At 40.0% G+C, this 23999-nt stretch overlaps 1 protein-coding gene across 1 annotated transcript in view; it reads right to left on the bottom strand.

Moving 5' to 3' along the window:
* itfg1 (integrin alpha FG-GAP repeat containing 1) overlaps positions 1-23999 on the bottom strand; it is a 162924-nt gene that overhangs the window by 51002 nt on the left and 87923 nt on the right. The window contains exons 11-12 of the mRNA XM_075471634.1: positions 19326-19476; positions 18352-18460 (exon numbers count right to left, since the gene is read on the bottom strand). Coding sequence (XP_075327749.1) covers positions 18352-18460; positions 19326-19476 — 260 coding nt within the window. The remainder of the gene's footprint in view (positions 1-18351; positions 18461-19325; positions 19477-23999) is intronic.

The following is a 23999-nucleotide window of genomic DNA, read 5'->3' as shown; positions in this document are numbered from 1 at the left end:
TGTTACAAGGTCGAGGGTCCCAGCGTGGCTTCGGGACCTCTCGATGAGGATCTTGAGTCTGATGAGGATGTGGACAACCCTGCCCCACACTGCCCTGATATCCCTCCGGCTATTGCTGAGCCGCCGCCTGCTCCTGGCTCTCCTTACATTGATGACATTGCTGAGCCCCTGCCTGCACTTTGCCCACGTCACGAAGATGACGGTGTGCCTAGGGACGTTTCCTCGGACGTGGATGTGCCTGCTGGTGGATCTGATGTGGTGCCTCGACGCTCCGGATGTCAGCGTCGTGCGCTGCGGTATCTGGAGGACTTTGAGGTTTCTCTGTGAACTGATGTTTTGCCTTGCTGGGTCTTTATATGGCCGTGGTTGTTGTGGTGCCTGGTGTTCCCTGGTATTTTTGATGTGCTGTTGGGGTCACGGGTACTTTATTATATAAAAAAAAAAAAGAAAAAAAAAAGAAAAAAGGGGGGTGATGCCAGTATTGTGTTTGGTTGTTATGGTAACCGTGTATCACTTCCGGTTGTCGCGGTTATAGTAACGACGTCACTTCCGGTTCACTTCCGGTTCACTTCCGGTTGCCCCGGATATAGTAACCGTGTGTCACGTCCGTTCCGGTTCTTGTATATGCACCTGTTCTCACTAAATGGCTGCTGCCGCACTGCTCTATCTGCGTTGTGTGATTTATGTATATCGTCCTCCATTTACTGGCGTTAAGTAGGTTAACCATGCCCTGTCCCTCGTCGGTGTGCAATGCGCATCTCCTGAATAAAAGGAGAGATAGATCGCGCTTTTGAACTTCTTTTAGTTAGGCTTTATTTCTTCTCAGTTTCTCAGTTTCCTCTCACGTTTTTAGTTAGCGAGACCGCAGCTTATCACCCCTCCCGCCCCCGCCCGCAATGAGCTTTCAAAATGTGTCCCGCGCCGCACTGCTTTGCGTTGGGTCCCGCGAGTCCTGCGGAACTCCCGCGGGAGTGCAGGGCTCTACTTCAAGCTTCGACATTTAGTAATCTTACAGTTCTACAAACTCCCGCCAATAAGCGTCGGAGACCAGATACAACTTTAGCTCCGATTTATACCGTAAATATCATGATTAATGAGTCTCAGTCCCTTTGATTGATTCTTACTCTAAAACGTTTAGCTTCGCAGGTGATGCCTTCTTCCTTGTTTGATTTGCTACATTCCTCTCTTCATTTGTGTGCTTTTATGATATTTGTTTCGTGAGGTTTTCTACTGTGATGCTGTCATTTTATTTGTGATAGAGGCACCCAGCTGAATATTTACAAGAGTTATTCTTTTTCTTTTATTTTCTTCAGCCCATCTGTTCGTGACATTACCTTTTCCCCAAGCATTTGCTGGGTTCAGCTTCAGAGGACAAACTCAAGAGACGTGTTTGTTTGAGGAGTTCAAAAATCAACAGAATGAGTTACTACACTTCCAAGGGCAATCCAGTCAGTCAGTGTTTTCCAAAGCACTTCTTGGGTATTTCTCAAGGAAGAAATAATGTACAAATATCAAAGCACATCATTGCTGAGAGGTTCTTGTGGATACATTTTAACAGGTGTTTATGTTTTTTCCACGTTGTGTAGAAAAGTTAGCAGTTAGAACCAAATGCATCTGCAATTTCATCTTAGTTCGAACATCTAAAATAAATAGCAGCAGTTTCAATATGCTATCATCTACTATGTTAACTAGAAAATTGACAACTGTAAACTGTAAACACAGCCTCACGTAATTTACATGATACCAAAACATGTCTTAAAATATGCACTGATGATGTGAATAAAGTGAGATGCCACTAACCTCTTTCTGTCTGAAATTTGATCCAACCTCAAAAACAAATTGTGACTAATTACACCGGTATAGTTTGCAAATGAGGTAGTCTTAAAGCACTGTTTACTACATTGCTCCATTTTCTTGTGCTCTGATCCTTTTACATGGTAACTCGTCTGCCATCACTTTGTGGGAATAAACAAGGGGATTTTTTTTTTCTTTAAAGCTTTGATTTAAAAAGAAATGGTGAACATGTTGCAAAAGCAAATTTGCTGCTTTGAAGTTCACAAGCTTATTAAGAGTATGCCTGAAGCGGGATTCAGATGGAGCGCCCATCAAAGATAAACATGCAGACCTTGACCCTAACTGACCACACTGCATATCAGCTGCTACTTAACATCTTGGTTCTGAGTAAGATGTTTTTTAAGTAAGAAATTTAATTTTATCACAGAAAAGCACCCTAATGTCTCACATAGGACTTTGTTTTGTTGTAATTTAGCACAGCTTCACAAAGCATACTTTGTAGTCACAGTCAAAGAATGTACTCAAAGTATTAAAAGAAACCATCTGTGTCGATATGTAAAACGAGGACTTAAGAGATACTACCAAGTGATACTGACCAGGTCTTCAGTCACTACAGACTATTTAATCTGTGTTAGGACATCCCCAAAAGTCTATGGCTCATTTATCAAGCCCTATCAAGAACATATACGAGAACGTAACATGTATGGCTTCATCTATTTGTTAAAGCAACTGCATTCAGTCATCCAGACATTGGTCCCTTTTTCATTCATCTCCCTCAAACCTCATTCTTACATGCCAGTGAAAGAGTTAAAGAGTCAAAATGAGCACAATATTTCCCATTTGCATTCGAGACTGGACAGCAGGCCACATAAAGTGAAGTATACAACAGTCTTCATAGGAGCATAGTTTTCTCACAGCATCAAGACATATTGCCATAGCAATTCATATTAGTGCGCCGGTTGTGTAAAGCAAAATGGAGGTGGATATCATTTATTCTTTTGGCTCAGCCACTGTCAAAAAATGAGTCGGTGCAGCTGCTAATTTTCATAGGTAAACCATACAGGAGGAAAGTTTGGACATTGTTGTCATTTTTTATTTATTCAATAACATGATCAGTCAGATTTCTCTGAACAGCTGATCATATTTCAGATCAGCCCACCTGAGCTGTGTGTCCCTGTCTCTAAATGTGACTGTAGCGCCTCAGTCTTATGCGGTGCTGAGAGTGACGATGTCTTTGTTACTAGATCCAATCAAGTTAGATGGCTGTCACAAAATGGTATGGAAAGCACTCGGGGGTAATTCGCAGTGATAGGTTTAGTTTGCACCACATTAACAGAAAGCAGTGAACGTCTGAAAGGGGCCTAAGTTGAATAAAGATGAGTAAACAAAACAAACAAACCCGTCAGGTTATTTGGTTCTGAATGGATCAAAGTCTTGACAGGACCTAGTGAGATTCTGGTCCATTGTGCCCATGTATGTGATTATACTGCTTATCAACTGTTAGCAAACACCGCATCAACACATCACAGGTTTCAAAGCAAAGTCATCTCTGAAGGACACTAAAATCAATAAACCATAGGGATTATTCATCACTCGTTTGAATTTCATGCGTTAAACATCAGGGTACTTTCATCACTGTCTATGACACTGGGTCAGTCAATAACACAGGGGGATAAGACTTGCATTCGTTTCAAGTAAGGTTCATTTAGAAAGGATGGAGAGAGAACTCAGGCCATAAGACAAACCTTACAGCAGGTCTCAAAATCACAATGCCATGACCACCCTGCACACTCCGCCAACTCAGCTAAGTTCACACACCAATAGACACATTGGAAGCAATGTGGGGTTCAGTGTTTTGCCCAAGGACACTTCAATATCCTGGATTCCTGGGAACTGAACTATCGACTTTCCAATTGGAAGACAACTGCTCTTCTTCCCAAGTTACAGCAACCCAAAAAAGTGATTTTATTTTTAATTGTTTAGTGTTGCAGTGGTTGCAATAGTGAACCTTTTTTTATTTTTAACTATGCCAATAATTACATCATTTATATGTTCTCATGATTTATTCCTTAATATTCACAGCAAGTAGCAGCACGACAAGGATGTGGAAATCAGCTTACATAAAATAAGAAAATATTCTAGTAACCTATTCCTTCATGGGCCAGAAAGAAATGAATTTCCATTGACCTTTTCAAAGACAAACAGAAAGAAGGCAGAAGAAAAAAGGAAACCTGCTAGGCCAGCATAACCCCAGCTGAGGGGCTGGCTGCCTACCAAAAAGGTAAACATCAGATTACAGAGAACATACACAGTAGGGTTGGGGTACCACGAAATTAAATGCTTGTGTTCTCATTTCTGATCTAATTTCAATGAACATCACAATTTAAGACAAATTCAGCTACTTTAGAAAAGATGTGTTTCTATGATGACCAACTCAGCATGGTTTGAAGAACCAAAAAAAAAAAACTGAGATTACTCCAATTCCACTACTAAAGGTCACAGGACACCAATTATTGCAAAATTCCAAAAAATATGTAACATATAAAAATAACACTCTCTCACATCAACCTTCCTTTATTAATATTCCTAAGAAATTGTAAATATCTTAAAAAATCTAAATCAAGCTGGGCATTTTACTGAAATGTCTGCTCATTGAAAAACCCTTGTGTGACAATAGAAAAATTAGTCACTTAATCAGTGAGAGTGGGTACACACGAGTATGCTAAGAATTCTGAGACATGAATTAACCGATGCATGAAGAGAAAAAGAGAAAAAGGACATTAACAGCATCAGTGCAGAAGACCTTCACAACTCAGTGGGCACACTTTAGCTCCAGGAAGTAGATGAATCAGGGTGGGTATTCATAAGTGTGTATGTAGGCTAGGCTTCCACACTTATAAGAGAGGAAATATAAACCTAGAGCTTCTTCTGTAAGGCTGCTTTTGATTTCCAAACTTCAATCCTCAGCTGACATGTAACAAGTACATAACATCCCTCCGTGGTCCAAACAAGATCCGTGAAATAGCTTTCAAACTTTATGTGGGGAACAGATTTTGTCTGTTGCCAAAACCCCTTTATGTCTCGCTATCTCTCTCAAACGCACGCACGCACGCTGTCTGTACAGCCTCGCTGGGACAGAACTAGCCTATTTTCTTGTGTAATATTAAGACTGATGGCAGCTTTTTTGCGGGACTAATCTAATCAAGTGGAGGAAAGGCTAGCCTGTGTACTCTGGGTTGGTCTGTGTGTGTGTGTGTGTGTGTGTGTTTGTAAGCCTGTGCATCATCTTCAATGTGACAATGTGGCAAGCAGTGAGCAGCAACTACGAGTGTACAAACACCTATGCATTGACATGATTCATCATATCTGCATGAGAAAATAAGAACTTGTATAAATACACTATAACAAGAAAAGTAGAAGGTAAAACTAAAACAGACTGTTAACTTTGAGCGAGAATGCCTGTATGGACAAATGTGAAGAGACCAGCAATGCAACACAATCTGCAATTCCCCGCATTAAAGTCAAAGGGACTGTTTTAGCTAGTGAAAGCCTTAGCAACTGACTGATTAGCATCACTCTCTGTTAGCATGGATACTATGCTAACTGTATTTCATCCATCTGGTGCAATTTGGAGGCAAACCTCGCTGGCATATTCATCAGATGATGCATTTGGACCAGCAGGTTTGTTTGGCTTTCAACAAACTCAGCAGCTTTAAGCAATAGGAATAACAGTTTTGAGTAACATTAGTTTTTCATTTCATTTTGAAGAATGGGCCATATTAATATGAATGGAGTTCACAAATGAGGAGCTTAATCAAAAGGAAGATGTGACACAAACTGAAAGTAGTGCAAGTGCTTTAGAGCCATTCACAAAATGCCCATTTCTACCGAGGAAAGTGGGCCAGTTCCCATGATAATCAGGTAGCATAGATGCTGAATACACACTGAAAATAAATGATCTACTCAGGTTTGTAGTTCTGTTTAAAGTATGCCTTTGCCAGTTACAAATTACGAGGCAGACCATCTATTTTCTAAAGAGCAAACTAATAACCGAGATGTGTCAGCTGATGCTCTGTGACAGTTTAATTGTAAGTAGGGAGTGCTCCAGATTTGAACATCCCAAACACCAGATATTTGTTCTAAGGAAGCACTTGTGTGGGTTAAAGGTAGATAAACAATGACAACAAAGCATGCTCTATGTTCAGACCTGTTTAAGATGTTGTGTCGAGTGTCATTAACAGCTTCATGACTATTATTTTTCGGGTATTGAACTGACAAGAGAGAGATGTCCACTATAGCCTTCTTTCAGCTGTGTAATATGGAAATCAGGAGCAGTGAACTTCTCCATTTTTCTTTGTATTTTAAACACTTTCAACCCTTGTGTTTATTGCCATTTTGACTGCTTTTATGATTTTTCTTAAATTTTTTAATGTTTGTCTTGGCTGATGGTCTGTTTGCGCTGTAAAGCACTTGAGGTTATACTCGTGTTTGAAAGGTGCTACGATAATAAAGCTGGGTTGAGAATGCCTTCATTAAGTAAAAAATAGATGATAAAATAAATTGTGTTGAGTATAAAATTGCGATTTTGAGTTTAAATACAAAAGAAGGCAGAAATAAATCCAGATGAGACTCTTCCATGTCGTAAAGCGGAAGGGAGAAACTTAGCTCGTTACACACACAAAAAAAAAAAATCAAAGTAGCTTGCATGTGACTGAGCTGACAGGTCCATGTACTCCCTTTCATTCTGCTTTTCATAATCCCTGCAGCAACATGAGCATCCTTACCAAAGAGAAAAAACACAGATGGCTATATCCTTGGATGTCAGAGCCTCAACATCATTCATCTAGCCGTTAGGGCAGTTGCTAGAGGATATTTGCCTCAGCTCGCAACTGGCATGAGCGAAGCATAATGTTCTAGGGCAGTAAACAGAACAGCTCACAAAACGGTCTAGGGCTCTACTGCATCCATCCACCTATTTTTTGAGTGCTGTGATGAGGCTAGAATACTCTGAGGACAGACTGCTGGTGAAGGTGCTAAGAGTGGAAGCTATTGTTAGACCAATGCTTAACCAGCCCACCTAACCTCCAGCTTTTGTGTGGGTCTAGAGTTTGAAACAAAATTCTAGCAGGATGTATTTCATACTGATACTATACAACAGAAAAGATTTCATAAAAGAAATGAAATGTTTTCCTATGCCTGCACAAATCAATGCACTGACACATACTATGAATTGCTTTCAGTGTATTTTCTTGTGCCAGATATAAGCGCAGCAACAGAAGCCTCACAGTTACGCAAGATCATTTAATGGGAAATAAATCTTTGGAACTTCATTTCACATATAACACGTATACATAAAAATATAGAGAAATAGCTCAGTCTTAAACTGCTGGGTCAGCAGACATCGTACGTTGGCACACGCGCACGCACGCACACACGCGCACACACACACACACACACACACACACACACACACACACACGCACACGCACGCACGCACGCACGCACGCACACACACACACACACACACACACACACACACACACACACACAAAGGGCAAAACAAAATGTTATGAGCAGACCTTGATAGGCGAACATGACATATCATGTCAGTTGGGTACATGTGCAACTAAACGAGACCCAAGCAGACACACAAAGAACACAGACACACACACATGCACAGTCACCAAACAATTTCTGACAGCTGAGCAGCACTTGCTCAGAGATGCTCATCACTTGCTATTGTCCTCAGGCAGCTTTTGCTTACTGCAGGGCTGCTTTCAGCGATGCAAAGGCACAACACATGCACACACACACACACACACACACGACCTGCATCTCACACTATGAAAGGCAGGACGGTAACATCTGGTGGAAAAAAAGCCACTCAAGGTCCAGAAATGACCACTTACTCATGATTTAGTATTTCCACGTCACAAGGATAATTACACAGATATTTTTCACTATGGTACTTTCAGCTTCTACTGAGTTAGTGTGGAGTTGGAGTGTCCGCTTTTGCTCATCTCACTGGCTTATAAAACCTGTATAGCATACATTATTACGACAGCTGCAATTAAGAAAAGGACATTTAACTGGAAACTGGAACTTAAAAGAGATCGGCATCTGACCTAATTAAACACTTTAACAGTTGTTGTCTTTTCCAGTTGCAGTGTAAATAAGACAAGGCACTGCAACTTTCCTTCAGGTTAACACTCTAAATACACTATATCACCACCTTAATCAGACATCTCAATGAGAAAATAGTTTAACATCCTCACAGAGTTATAACTGTCGTCTCAGCGGGACGGTTTTGGGCTCTGATTTGCCGGCTCACAGGGGTCTGTATACAACCTTAGGTGGGACACACTCAACACCTGCAGCACCATGAACAAAAAAGAGCCATGGAAAAAAAAACAAAAACTATCTCTAAATCCAAACACATCACAACAATACTACAATAGTATAAACTACCCATCTGTGGTGGTATGTAGATTATAGACCAGTCTCTTTCCTTTTTTTTGGGGGGGGGGGGCTGGGTTAAGATCCTTGTCAGTGGCTTAATATCACAATTAATTGGCGAGCAATTGGAAAAGCCACGAACATCATAAATCAAACATGGTGACTCGTGATTAAGGGCTGTTTTTTTTCATCTAAGCCGTTAACCATAACGTGCTAATTGATCGGTCTTAAAGGTACCTCTATTCCCAGAGGGTTTGGCTCCATGCGAATAAAACTCAATTTAATAAAGGTTGAAAATAATTAATGCTAGCTGCTGGGTCTGTATCAAAGGTTTCTCTGTGATTTCCTTTCAGACAGTTAATAGAGGTGTAACCATATTTATACAGTAATTAATACAGACATGGATTAAGGCCACCTTAATATCACACTTGAGAACCATTATGCAAAATCTGCCAACCTACTTTTAACATATATTTGTAAATAAGGTCAGTGCCTCACAAGTTGTCATTATGAACAAACCCAAAGTATTGGCACTAATAACAGAGAAATCAACCTACATGGACATGGTCATTTGTTCTTGGTCATAATGAATGACAAAACAAGTTGGAAAAACTTTGAAATGTGAGGCCAATGACAATGATGTTTTGGGGGGGTGAGCCTAAAGCTGAGATAATGCTTGCAACATTAGTGACTGATCGAGTGAGTTGTGACGGGACACATTTCCATAACCTTTTTATACTGGTGCTTCAGGCATGCTGGACTCACTGCAGCCTTCTTCATACAGAAAAGCAATATGCATATACAAACAGCACTACACAGTCTCAGCTTCTGTTTCACTTTTCAGCAGTTTTTGAAAACTTTTAAATAGTTGGGACTTTAGGGGTCATTTGGATGCCTGTAGAAACTGACCTGCTCACAGCTACTGCTGTTTGTCACATGCAGCATGCGTGCGCTACAGAAATTAGGAGGTGCACATCATCAAAGCACCTACCAAGCCAGGAATTGTAGCGGATTATGCCAAATGAAAGTCGACGAACTGCAAGTATAATCTTAACACAAGTCTACCTTAGAATGATCTAAAGTGGCCAAGACAGAGTCGGGGCTTAACCTTATACGGAGTGTGTGAAATGACCTCCAGTAGCAATCCTGAACATCATATTAGATTGTGTTCAAGAAAGAGAAAAGATTATAATCTACTTGTTGATGGATTATCTTTAGTGTGTTGTCTGTATTTGTGATTTAGACAATGCATGCAACACATTTATGACCATGTAATGCAGAAAATATGAGCTGTGATTCTTTTTGCCACTGAAAGAACAAATGCTTTCGTTACGTGATCAATTGAATACCAGCAATATGTAACACACTCTAACGTCTGATTTGATTCATGTCCCATTTGCAGGCAGAGTCATTGCAGCTTCAATAGTCAAGATAAACTGGTACAGGATGCTATTTTGATGAACACGGGAGGAAGCACACACAGCCCACTCAAACACAGTTAAATGTGAATATGCAGCCTTCACTTATATCCTCTTCTGGACACAGAAACAAGCTGAAAGACTTGATGTAAACCTCCCTGATGACATCTCAGTGACTTAAAAAAGGGACTAAAAGACAGTACAGCCAGACAGGCTTGATGAAGATCAGACAGGAGGGCAAGAAATAAAGACTTTAACAGGATGCCAGCAGGGAGAGAGGTGAGGCTACGACAGAAAGCAGAGGTTTGAGAAGGTTAAATGGGTTGAAATGAAAAAATGGAAAAATGGGAGAAAGAGAAGAGATCAGGAAATGTGGAAAGAGGAGAGAAGAGGTCTGGATTTATTATAGGAGGAGATATGATGAAAAGGGATGTGAGAAATGAGGAGAGAAGATGAGAGGATGTGGATCCGCGAAAAGCTCCCAGATGTTTCTCAATGCAGCTAATCTGCATCCTAATAAGTGAGCAGGAAGCTAATCAACTCATACAGTTCTGCCTGTCAGTCTCTCTTCATCTCTTTCACACACACAGAAATGCAGTCAGACTCACGACACACTATGAGACATTCATGCATACAGGCCCCCCCTGTTCTCCTTCCCATCACCCATCATTTTATCCTTCTTTCTAATTCTGGAGTTTATGACTTTCCCCATCTCCTCCCTCTTCAGCAGTAATCATCCATCCATCTGTCCACCCAGCAACCACTTTGCTTCTTAAAGCTTAATGTGGATCCACTCTGCTTTGTGTAAAACTTGACAGTTATGCACATCCTTGTTATAACCCCGAAACAGACCATCTCTATACGGAACTATCTTTCAGTGATGGGGTCATGCAACTAAGTCTTAAGTGATCACAAGTTCTCTTGCAAGACATTCGGTGGCTGAAACAATACATGAGAGAAAAGTGGACCATGCTGAAAGTACAGAAGCTGTGACAAGATTCTCTTCAATTGAGTCCAGATAAATTCATGTCAGGTTAATGCTTGTTTGTCTGCATCTCCAAATAAAGAATAGCTTGGCAATCAATGTGTTCAGATAATGCCTTCTTCTGGCATTTCAAGAAGGAAGTTTCTTCCTTTACACACTCGCCTTAGATGTGCAATATCCGTGTCTATGACTGCGTGACTATGGCACGCATGTCAAGCACATCATTTAGGACATGCTTTTCCTGTGGTAAATGATAGCCCAATAAGCAGTGAGCTTTTTAATGCTAAGCTTAGTAAATAATTCAGAGTAATTCATTTGAATAATCCCCTCTGAATTACGCAATCTGAAGGGAAACTACCCTTAATAGATATGCAACAGGACCAAGTGCACAAATCAAATGTGTTCAAGACTTTCAAGTACTAACTTACCATGATGCCTCAATAACAAATGCAGGCAGTGACATGTTAACGCCAAAATAGGTTTTCTGACAGGTACAAAGCCATTATAAATTTTAGGAGAAGTCCCATACTGATCATACACATACAGATTAGCTTTTAATGGCTGAAATGCAGAAATTTCAGCAGGCAAGCAGCCTTGTCATGCTCAACACTGCTGTGAATAAATATGTGCACATATGACATATCACTGGAAGGCTGAAAGCTTTTAGTTCCCTAAAAGGTTTTCTTGAATCTTGAATCTATTTGCAGGATTGTTGTTAAATCATTTCACATTTTCTAGCAGCCATGCTTTGTATATGGCCCTTTTCTTTCGTTCAAACACAGCAATGTTGGAAATGAGCTGGTTCGGGGCAAGGTCTGCTAAAAGGCAACTCCCAGTACTGACGGGATAGATCTTGAGCTTTCACCCTGTGCTCAAAGCTGCTTTATTTACTGTTGCTGCAGGAATTTTCATTAAAGTCAAGCAGGAGGTTTTCTGTGAACGATACATAATGTGAGTTTTGACAATGCTTTTCACAGAATTTGTAAAATACTGGGAAAAAAACCACAGTGTCTTTGTATTTTTGTGGAAACCTTAAGAGCTAGAAATCATTCTGGTTGCTCAGCTGCCTGGAGTCATGTCAGACCCGTAGATGGTCCTTCAAAGTGGCTGGGATACATTTGCATTCAGACCGCAAAACAAAAAGGGATAACTGAGTCCTAGACTAGAATGTGGCCTCAGCTATCAGATCCAAATGTATCCTCAATCCATCCTGACTGCACAAACACATTCAATTAGAGCTTCCCATCTGTGATTAGACCATCTCGGACCAATCTAACCTGGCTTACTTTGATAGCAATTAAAATACTAATTTAAAGGCCCCAGATATCTAGTACAGCACCTAAAGTGACTATACAAAATCAAAATAGTTGGGGCTTTAGCATCGCTCATAAGATGGGTTTTTGTTTCCATTGTTACAAGAAGTCATTTTTTCTGGAAGCTGTATTTCAAGGAGGGCTGGTCTTATCTCATCTACAATCACACATACATAATTTCTTCATAACTACCAGTGATGGAACACCATCCTTTCAGTGGACCAAGTACTGAACCTGAACACCCAATAACATCTACATTTTGTACATACAACAGGCACTTAGTACCGTGTCAAAAGGCAAAATGAAACTATTGTATGAGTCTTCGCTGTGTAAAAAGCTTAAAGAATCAGTTTTTACCATTATTCCAATGAAAAAATACATTTAACCTCAAAGGCTTGAGATTTATAGGTTTTATTACAAAACAGATGAAACAAAGAGATGCAAACAAAAGATCATGAATCTTCTCACACATTAACATGAAGCTCCAGTCACTCAGATGGTTCTGTAAGGCTGTACTCGAGCTACACATTGTCCCAGGCTGAACTATGACTTTGTGCACAACAGCAGCAAAAATAGCAGCTTTACAGTGATATTAAAGGAAAAGTCAGAGGATTAGGACATTCATTAGAGTCCGCCTTCACTCAATGTTTACCATCTTATCTAAACTACAGATGTCAATCTCATTGTAGTGTTAAAAGGTCAAAGGATCAGTAACGTCAGTGATGCTGATAGAAAACCTCGTTTTAATCCATCACATGTTTAGATATATTTCACAATGTTCATATTTTACAAAAGAACTGATTAACACTCCCATCCCCAAGTATCATGCAATTTCCATGACCTACAATAACAGTAGTTTCTTTGCATCTGCTTCATCAAAATACAACAATTAGATTGAGCTGTCATTGCAAAAACTAAAGAGGATTTCATTTTCATCCGTAGTTTGACAACAACAAGTAAATAGTAGTGAATAGCACACCTAAGTCCATAGAAATGGTTTAACGGAAATTTATTAAGCTTGCAGAAAAGTGGGTGGAGGCTCAGGCACAGAAGTTAGAGGGGCAGACCAGTGCAAAAAAAAAAAGGTTTGACAAGAATCCAATCTAAACTAGGAGGCATCTGTTCTTGTACACAATCCCTGACAAAAGCAAGCATAATGCTCAACAAAGATATTGCACCTATGGGAGTGTAAACCATTCATCTGAACAGGTAATCAGGTAAATAATTCGGCATGAGACCCCCCCAACATTGTGCTCTTATCGTTTAGGATCAGGCAGCGAATGAAGACGGGTCATTAACCCCTTAAAATTCTACTGGCTCACCAGAAGGCTGTCAGCTGTTTCTAGATCATTTTGCTGTAAAAAAACAAGTGCTGCGTTCTGCCATATGAACACTGAGCCAGCTGTAAATGCACTCGTTGAGGACTAACACATCAAACAAACAGTGATATTCTAAAACATAATGATATGCCATTTGCATGTGTAACTTTAAATGCCTAGCAAGGAAAGCTCTGCGTTAAGGGGCAATTTGCCAGAGTTCCAGCTGTTAAAACAAGACAAAACAGAGTCTACACCTCAAGACACAGTGGAGTCATACAGTTGCTGTGACAGGGACAAGTCTGGGGTGGGGAAAAAAAAAAAAGGACAAAGAAGTCATTTCTTTTTCTGTGCAGAAACCATATAGAGACATTTTTATAGGGCGCCCGGACATACATTAAGAAAAAGCTATTTTTTTGTGTGTGTGTTGCTCTCAACACAACTGGACGAGGGCTTGATAAGAAATCAGACTAAATCGGTCAACTGTGTCCAGCTAATAGCTCACAGCTGTAGAGATCTACAGGGATAAGTTTACAAAAAACTTGTCATTTGGGGATGTTACACTGTGTCTCTCTGCAGTCGGGGACAGTGCCAGTGAAAATGAGCAAATGTGGATGGTGATTTTCCAGGTGAATCTATGACTTCCTCTTGCAAATAAAACTGGCTTGGAATCAGCCATTTCAAATACTGTACATATATACAATGATGAATTTCATTCTCCACTCACTTTCTCCTCCCACCAGTGTTGCGCAAGACTTGCGAACCCTTGGGGTACACAGCGATGTCAGGCATTAAATCTAGGAAATGCTTTTTTTTCCCCAGCAGTACATAAGGGCATAATGGCAGTGAATAGTGAGGCACAAAACATCGTAAAAAAGTTGCAGTGATTTGTTGAAATATTCTCTTCCTTATATGTTGCACTCTGAGAGGGAAACTACAATAAGTACACATGCAACAGGGTCTAAGATCACTGTGTCCATGTCTTTCAGCCACAAATTTAGCCCGGGGCGTTTTAGTAAATACGTCAGAAGGGATTCTGGCATGTTCTCTGCTATTTTCCCCATTTTCACAACTTTATTATTTTTTTTTTACTCAGTCTTATGGGATCACACAACCCAAAACTACTGCATGTATATTGACACAAAATAATATTCAACCATCCAATTTGTAGGAACCTTCCTTGGATTAGGTCGAACTGACTAACATATAGGACTGAAAGGTTTATTTTCAACCTAACTGTCGCGGATATACTGAACTGTATTTCTACAGAAATTCATCCTAACTGTCAAGTCTTCTATAGGCCTGTGGCTCCACTCAAAATCCTCTAGCCTGGCCTTAAATAATAAATGCTTAAAAAGCAACAAAAGTAAAGGGATGGAACACACTTGTGAGGGAACTACTGCGTTTCAGGTGTGTGGACGGATAAGACGTCAGGCTGATACGGGTTTAGGTCAACTCAGTGTGTATAACCCAGCAAGATGGCAAGCCTTTAACAGGCAGAAAAGCAAGACTGATGCTTGAGGTGTGTGTTAGAAGTTGTGATGGATTTATCCTGTAGAGTCCATAAGCACCACAGGATCGGTGCTTTCACTCAAACCGCGCACACACGTACACATAAAGCACGACCGACACAAAGTCAATCCTGCAGCGGGTGTTGTTCAATAACATGCAGGGGAAGGTTGAGGGATGTCATCCTGTGAAAATAGGATTCCGTCTTACAGAACAGAGAACTGGATCTGCCTGTCAAAGACCCACCACCAGCTAGCATTATGTGTCAAAGCTAAATATGAATTTAACACCAAAAGTCTCCCTTTATTAAAGCGTAAAAATATTAGTTATGCTATCTGAGGCACTTGAAAAGAACGGGAAATAAACTACCTTCTGTTTATTTTTCAGAGGGGGTGAAATACTATCAAGCTGGTTTTGAGCTCAGATTCACCAGTGAGAGGAATGAAATGTTGACAGGGTGTAACACCTGGCAGATCCATTTTTATTTTGGGGGCTTCTTGCTTGCTACTCTGTAGTCAGCAAGACGTAGTGAAAATGCAACACACAGCACATGTATGAAATATTTACCACTAAAAATGTTACAACTGAAGTCAAAATAGAGGAGAAGTTGGAGAGTAGGCAGTGTTTGCATCAATGCGGGGGAAAAGGGTATTTTGGCGTGTGTGTGTGTGTGTGTGTGTATCTTCGTGTATGTTGTTTGAAGAACTGCAGTGAGACAAGACATGGATACCGAAAAGAACAGCAGTGTTTAGAGAGACGGCACCAAAGGAATTCACATTGAGGCATTAGGAAAGAAGACATCCCAAGGTCGGTCTTACACACACACACACACACACACACACACTGAGGCTGTCAGGAAGACAGAGACTACATGATTCTTGCTTTTACGTTTCCTATAGGTATACTTAATTCTTTTTTTGTTTTCAAATGTATCCCTATTTTGTGTCCTGTTTTTTTTTTCCTTTTCTTTTTTTAACCACAATGCCTGGACAGAGAATTTAGATTCCAATGTGCAATGTGACAAACGCAATATCCAGCTGCTTCTTTCTTCCTTACCCGAAAGAGGTTTCATTTACAGGGAAAACAAGCAGTTGTCTTCCTACTCTAATTACCCAGAATCCCTGAAAACCAACGTCTTAAAGGGCTTTTGAAGAGCAAGAATACAAAATGTTATAAAGAGAAGATACGAAAAAAAGAACAAGAGTTCGACTGACTTGTACAAAAACTGAAATATGTGCAATTTCTGTATGCAATTTAAATTCCCCATCGTTGTTATCTATTTGGTTAGTTTCTCATGTACGACTAACTCAGTTGAATTAATTTGCAATTCCTACAATTTAATCTTCACATCTTTGTACAGACAAGGATTTGAAGAAAATATCTAACTGTGAAAGTTGCAACACTTCCTTCCTTCTCTCCAACAATACTATAGTAAAGTAGATTACTTTACCTCTTATAGTAATTTTTTACAGTCTGTCCAGACTTACGAGATGATCTGGAAATCTAAACATCAAGTCTAAAGCTCAAATCTTTACTCTGGTCAAAACAGCAAGAAAGATTATGTGAAGACCTTGATGCCTCACTTTCCAAGCATTTTTAAAGCTTGTTTAGTTGACAGGATTTTATTCCATGCTTCTTGTGAACTGAATTTTGAGTATGTGTTAATAACCACCAGAAGGAGCAAAAGTGCCCCTCGGTCAATGCACCATAAAGCACTCATATCTCTCCATCATTTAAACTCATCAAGGAGCCAATCCTGCTGGACAGACATAACTGCACAAAAGCTTTAAAGGTGAAATGAGTGACCATAGAAAATCCACTGAGGATCACAGGAGAACAACAGATTCAAACTCCAAAACACATGGAGCCAAAAACTAAGCTAAAATCCAGCAAACAAAACAAAAAACAAAACAAAACAAAACAAAAAAAACTGTTCAAGGATCTCTTCATCTAGGCATAAAAAAAAATCTATATGGACTGAGATTGTAACCCTCTCTTTGAGAGTCTTTTTAAAATAAGAAGGTGGGTTATTCATACAAAGAAAGCCTAGAACTTTGCTGGCTCCGACAGAACGTTGCATGAACACGAACACCCTGCGGGAAAAACTCTCAACAAAGAGTTCACGAGCAGGGAGAGATTGTGAGACTTGGGAAGCCTCTAAAAGTCAACACCATATACATGCCATGATGTACAGGCTAGCTTATCTACTGTAGCAGTTTTTTTCCTTGCCAATTCAGACATTGCTGCACACGTCACATGGCTTAGTTTTATTGTAAAGTTCTTGCATTTTGATATTGTGTGAAGAATCAGTATGACTTTTGTTCAGTCCATACAATATCATGAATGTGTAGTTTTGTGAGGTTTTGTGAGACTTTGCCACGAGCACAGATAACTAGGTTTTAGTGGAGGCAGCCTTTCAACTAAGAGAATAAAGGGATGCGAAAAGAGCGACCCTGAGTGGAACTATTTTTGCTTTATTCCACAAGGTAGCAACGCTGCACCAACATTTTGACAAAAAAAAGAAAAAAAAGAACAAATGCTTATTTTTACTCAAAAGTTACAGAAAAAAAGAAAGGGCATCTATACACAGAGAAAAAGCAGCGAATCAAAAATATGTAAAACGACTACAGAGTGCTGAAAACAGATATTGAAAGTACAGTCATCATCATCATTTGAGAAAGTGTGACTTAAGTACAACATATTTTACAAATGGTGCGCACTACCTCATTAGAGTTACTACATTTTTTTCTATGCATACGTAGAATAAAGATTGATATACTGAGAGGTTACATGAAGCTGAAAAGGATGGACGCATACTATGACAGTATCGGACTGGCTGCAAACTCAATATGTCAAGCTGACATTATATGCTCACTGGTAAAACTCTGCATCAGTAGTAGAATTCTAAAATAGTAACTGAACATTAAAAACAGAAAGGAATACTAATAATTCACTGGAAACAGAAAATTCTGGTTAACGAAGCAAAAAGAAAGCACTTTTGTGTTTGTACATTAGGAATCTTACTGTTCTATTTTCAGCAATTAAAATGAACACTTTCAAGTTGTAGCCAATTACTCTGCTTCCAGTCCAATAACCAATAGCACCAAGAGTTGTGTCCTTCAGAGTTAATGTTGCACTTTCGTAGGTGGCACTATAAAAATCTATCGTGGAGACCCAGGGAAAGTTGTTTTGCTATATTTTAAATGCGCATTAGGGAGAAAGAACATTTATGACAGCAGTTTTGTGCTTATTATGGCCATTTAGGTTCAATTTGAGCAAAGAACACCAATGAACTTTTGTTTCCACCACAAACCGAGGAGCTCCGGAGTAGTAAATCAAAATGATATGACAGGTAATTGTCACTGCCATCTGCTTTCTAGTTTGGGGAAAAGACTTGCATGTGTTCGGTGATTCTAATTGGCCTAGAAGGGGCCTTTAACAGTAAAGAAAAAAAAACTGTGTATAGTGTTTTGAAGACATTTTGGGAAAAAAGAAGGTGTTTTCGTGCTTCAAGTTGTCTTTTGGATATACTGGTTTGAACATGTCAATCAGTTACTTACCCATCACTTTTACAAAGTAGGCATCGGCTTCAAAATTGTTCTTCAAAGCGTGGATGACCAAGTCATTTTTGCCCTCTGCCTGGCTCAGGACCAGCATGTCTAATATACCCTGCAAATTAAGTAAGGCATTTAGATAAGAGACAGCAAGAAGACTGCATGGGTGCTGAATTCAGCAATAGTTCACATTAACAGTAGTACTTAATGATGTAAGAAGACAAATGCGTACAGTACACTGCAATACAGCAGCAACACTATATGAGATCACACATTGTGGGTTTAAGTGTGGGTGGCTGTAGAAATCAGAAGCCATAACAAGAATTTTGCTTCTGAGTGTTTTGTAGAATGTAGCTGCAGCCCTGCAGGGGTGTATTATGTGTTTTCCAGAATGTGGCACAATTTAACATGAAGGAACATTTTAAGAATAGATGAAAATCGAGGTGGAAATACAGTATGTATTAGGACTATTAAATAAAGAAAAGAGTGCAAGGCCTTCAAAGACAATAAAGTGCTTTGTCTTGTGAATACAATAGCCGGAAAACATGGAGTATAATCAAGCTCGCACACAAGCTGCTCCACGAGCTTTTAACTGTATAACTGATAACAAACAAGCACTGAACTGAACACTGGCTTGTCCTCAGTCCAAATCTGGAATATTGCTTCTGAGAATGGAAGCAAAGCCATAAATATAAATCAGTTTGTTAATGTCAGTGTGGACAAAAGCTTCACACATAATCCACTTTTCTGCACTGGAGATATCAAATATTCTTGTTTGTTCTGCAAAATTTATTCATTTTTCTTGTCCTTTTGCCATCATGTCATTTAACATTGTGCAGATTCTCACGTCAGCTTAGTGGCATTAAAAGTCACAAACATGGAGAAAAGAAACAGCAGAGAATTTGGAAAGAAAAAGGAAATGTTGAGGAAGAGGGTACAGATGGTGCTCATGTGTTGAATAATAAGAAAAAAAACCTTACATCCTCATAGATGTCGAAGAAGGTTGCCATGACGGCATTTTGGATGGCTCCCAAATCCGTTTGGTCCCAGTGGATGTGGAACATTCGTCCAATGCTACGGCAGCTGGGGCTGTTACAGGGGATGTTCTCCAACAGGAAGGCCCGCTGACCGCTGTGAGCCAGAGAGAGAAAACGCACATGATCCTACGTCTGTGATGGTGACAGTGAGGTCTGATGCCATTTCATGCAGAACAAAAACTACGCGATGACATCATTTGGTCAGCCTGACACCAGCCGAGTCTAACCCACTGACAGTTTGTCAGCTAAATAGTCAGTAAATATATGGACGAATCATATCTAAACCAGCGAGGGCTTGGAATCAGGCAACTTCATGCCTCCTGAATATTAACATTCTACAAATTCTTCAAGCTGTGAACTTTTCATAATAAATTCATATTATCTTTTTAATAATACTCAGCTGGACCTTTCTCAGCTGTGTACTAGCTGAGTTGTAGAGTAAATCATGGCTGTACGAACCACACCCAGCACGAGGCCTCTCTTTGTAGACGTGAACGAACTGCGACTACATACCAAAAAAACCCAATCACTTCTCTCCTTTTTTATCCCGACGACTTCTTAGATTTAGATTTTGGGTGCTCAGACTGTATTAACGTCTCCCTTCTTTTCCACCTGTGCATCTTTCTGTCTTTGGAGATGACTGCGAAAAAAACATGTAGATCTAAAAATAGAATATCTGAGAAAGCCCTCCCTCTCTCAGGATTTTAAATGACTCCTTCCCCAACGAAAGTGTCGAGGCAGCAGAGGTGAAGGCAACCCACAGGATGGGGTGTGTTATCTAAGGTGCTCAAAGAACTTAAAGGACTGTGTGAGTGCCCCATTTCCGCAAAAAAAAAAAAAAAAAAATCAATTAAATAAAAAAGTGTCAGTTTTCGAAAAAAGGAGGCATATGGGCCATAAAAACCCTGGAGTGAAAAAGTGTGTTCCTTAAAATAAATACCGATGAAAAGCTTTTATCAATGTAATGATATCTATCGTAAAACATTATTGAGTTTAGATAGGGGAAAATATAGATTCGACTTCGGGATAATTCTAAACTAAAGAGCACGATACACGGTGTGATTAACAGAGATGTTTTATTTTGTTCAGATGTACCTACCATGAAATGTGTGTGCAGCAAAAGTTCATCCTATTACTCTATATGTCATAAAAGTACGTCCAGACAGAGCTAAGCGTGCACGCACTTTGCGAAGGACACTGAGCAAGCTGCTGACCATCCTGGACAATGTTCACCACCCACTGCACAAAACTTTGGACAGTCAGAGGAGTATTTTCAGTGACAGACTCCGGTCACTGGCATGCTCGTCAGACAGGCTAAGGAAGTCCTTTGTCCCCAGGGCCATTCAGCTGTTCAACACCACACACAAGGAGAGGAGAAGCGAGATGGACTTCACTGTGTGAATCATCCAACACACCCACCTCTACTTTCTATATTAGCCATTTGCACAGACTATCATAATGCACTCTCCCATTTGCACTGCTCACACTTTATCATGAACACACTTTGTTTTTGCACTATCCGCACATTCAACACAAGCATCCCACTCCTCTTCTGGTACATTTTTTGTTCATTCCTTGTTTGTGTATGTGAACTGTAATCTGTGATGTTAGTATGCTGTGTTGTCTGTTGTGTTGCACTTGTGTTGTTTTTTGTATTCTGATTCTTAATCAGTGTATTGTGTATTCTGTATAAGCTACTGGATCCTTAAATTTCCCTCGGGATTAATAAAGTATCTATCTATCTATCTATCTATCTATCTATCTATCTATCTATCTATCTAATAGTTTGAAATGGGAGGCCAAGGATGCGACGGAGCTAAAATGGACTCTCCCAGCACAATATGTTGGATATGGCAGTTATATCAAAGAGTCATTAACTGTTGATGTTATATAATGGTTGGCTTTTAGTGTTCAGACTGCTGAAATATGCGTGTATGTCTCTTTGCGTTAGAAAGTGTTTTACATAATGTAACACACCTGAAATATTGGCTAAAGCCAAGTATGTGTTAATATGTTTTGGTGCACTAATATGTGTTTTAAACAAGAGTTTTAATAAGCATCTAATGTAATGTATTGTATTTCTAACATTGTAGACAATTTGTCATATGAACTTTTATTCTGTTGACAGAGTATTATAGCTTCCTATACGGCCTGCTGTTCGGTTGACAGGGTAACCAGGTTGTCATGGGAACGGAAAGAGAAGCGGGCGAGGAGAGTGTGAACGGGAGAGACATCGGACGATACGGAGTTGGAAAAGAGTTTAATGAGTTATTTTTAAGTCAACATGTCAACTACAGACGTTTAGGAGAAAGAGCAGTTCGACACACTGTCTTTCTGTGTCCGTTTGGTTTCAGTTCTTGAGTTATGTTTCGTTTGAGAAGTTTAGTTCACTTTCCACCGTTTGACAGTTGGATACTTTCTACCGTTGGACACTGACAGTTGGATAATGCTATCGAACGAACGGGCAACAACGGAGACTCTGCTAGCCTGTTAAGACCGGATCGCGGGGTTAAGACCAACAGAGGAGGCTTCTTCGTGTCAGAGAACCGTTACCTTGGATGGTCATGGAGTCGGTACTCGGGTGACATCGGTGGACATTGCGTTTGTGGATACGAGTGTGGATTACATGTTGGCTCTCTGTGAGTAAGCGCTTCAGGTCCATAGACGGTATGAGCTCCATCGCGCGCCATCAGGGTACCCACAATAACTTTGCTTAACCCCGGCCGGGTATTTTTCTTTTTCTTGTTTGTGTATTGTTTTGTCAGTGTCCTGCATTTCTTGCCATTGTGTTTGGGCTTATCATTTTCAACTATAGGCTCAAATAAATGATTATCAGTTTAATATAACTTATGTAATGTTTCACTCTGTTTTATTTATGTGTGATTTATCAGCTAAAAAATATGAGCAGTGTGTGTTAAATTAATCTCTGAGGTGTAATTCAGAGTGGGGGCTCGAGAGCACAACCTTAGAACGCACAGCAGTCATCAGTAAACATTTCTACTATTTACCCCAGGCCTCTGGTAAAGTGAATAATCATCTCTAGACCGTTAATAGCTGAACGCCATACAATGCTAATGAGCAGGTTGGTTACAATAAATTACACAGGCTACGGTAATCAGCAGCAGGTGCAGGTCACCTGTTTCATGAAATTGTGGCAGAACTTGATAATTTGATGGCTTATCTAAAATATTAGCAGTACACCATGAAGAGTTTCATGTAACTCTATATATGAAGCACGCGGATCTGCTGTATAAACAGAACCAGCCTTGCTGGCATTGTTTACACCTGGTGGCTCTGTGTATGCTTATATGACATCTATTCGTGAAAACAATACCAGATACACTGTTGTGGCTGGAGAACATTTCCTGGTGGACATATAATGCTTTGGGCAAACGCATTAAAACAGTGTGAGGTGTCAGTCTGAATGTGCTTGTGCATCTGAATGGATGCATCTTTGTGAGTGGAGGGGTCCCGGGAGCTTGGAAGGGATTAACTGACTTTGGCTGGACTTATACAAAATGTAAGTGGAGGTTTGTTTAAAGGTCCTTTTGGGCAATCCATTATTAGCGGGTCTTCACCAGTCACCTCCTCCCTCCTCATTAAGCTTTACAGCAGAGCATCCACAGAGTGTGATCAGTTGCCACTGTGGCCCTGCCAATGAATCACCTCCTGGGCAATACACCGTTATTGGTGAAGAATGATGATGACACCAGGAAATTATCAAGCCTTTAGAATCACAAAGCCCAGTCTTGTAAAAAAATGTTCCTGTGTTTGTGTGCATGTGTGAAATGTTAACATTTTTTTTGTAAGTTGAATTGAAGGAGGGCCTTGATTGCTTTTTTTTGTTCTTGTTTGTTTCAGTTTTTTTTTTTTTCAACAATACGCCTGCTCGCTCTGAGATTTTGGTACATGAAAGGAGGCTCTTTCCAGCACTGCAGGGGTGGTGATGGTAGAGATGAACTCAAGGTCATAATGTTGACCGAACACACACACACACACACACACACACAAGCACACATCCTTGCCTTTGCTTTTTTCATCTGAATCATGTGGGCTACAGCAAATTGGACCAAAAACCTTTTAATTCTTTCACATGTGCGCACACACAGACCCAACGAGATCAAAGCATCAACATAATATACAACAGTTCAACCATTTAGCAGAGAACACATTTGTACAATTTTGTTCAAGTGCAACGCCGCTTTAGGATTTGACACATGCTTGAATGCTGTGAACACCGACTATTCCAGGGGAAATTTTACAGTTAACTTCCTCGCACAGTACTGTATTTACCAACCGCATTTCATGAAGAACATTAAAGTTGCAGCGTATCGAAGGTACCTTTAGGCAGAAAAATAATATCCATATTTTTAGAATAAGAACTGGGAACGGGTGCAGTGTCAGACTTGTGGTTCGTGTCAATGGTCGCAGACTGGATAGAAAACTCTAAAATTTAAAATGGTGCACAGCTGCTGTGCAAAAAACTTCACAGTTGATTTGGAGTATATTAAATTTCTGGATAAAAATTGGCATTAAATAAAATGATGACAAACGATAAATGTGATAATCTATTTAGCATCTCCTGTTTGGAGTCCACGACAGTGTAATGTTTTTGTA

Source organism: Odontesthes bonariensis, chromosome 1 (assembly GCF_027942865.1).
Source record: "Odontesthes bonariensis isolate fOdoBon6 chromosome 1, fOdoBon6.hap1, whole genome shotgun sequence".
Classification (NCBI taxonomy): domain Eukaryota; kingdom Metazoa; phylum Chordata; class Actinopteri; order Atheriniformes; family Atherinopsidae; genus Odontesthes; species Odontesthes bonariensis.
The sequence above is the reverse complement of the archived record's forward strand: the minus strand, read 5'-3'. Positions and strand labels throughout refer to the sequence as shown.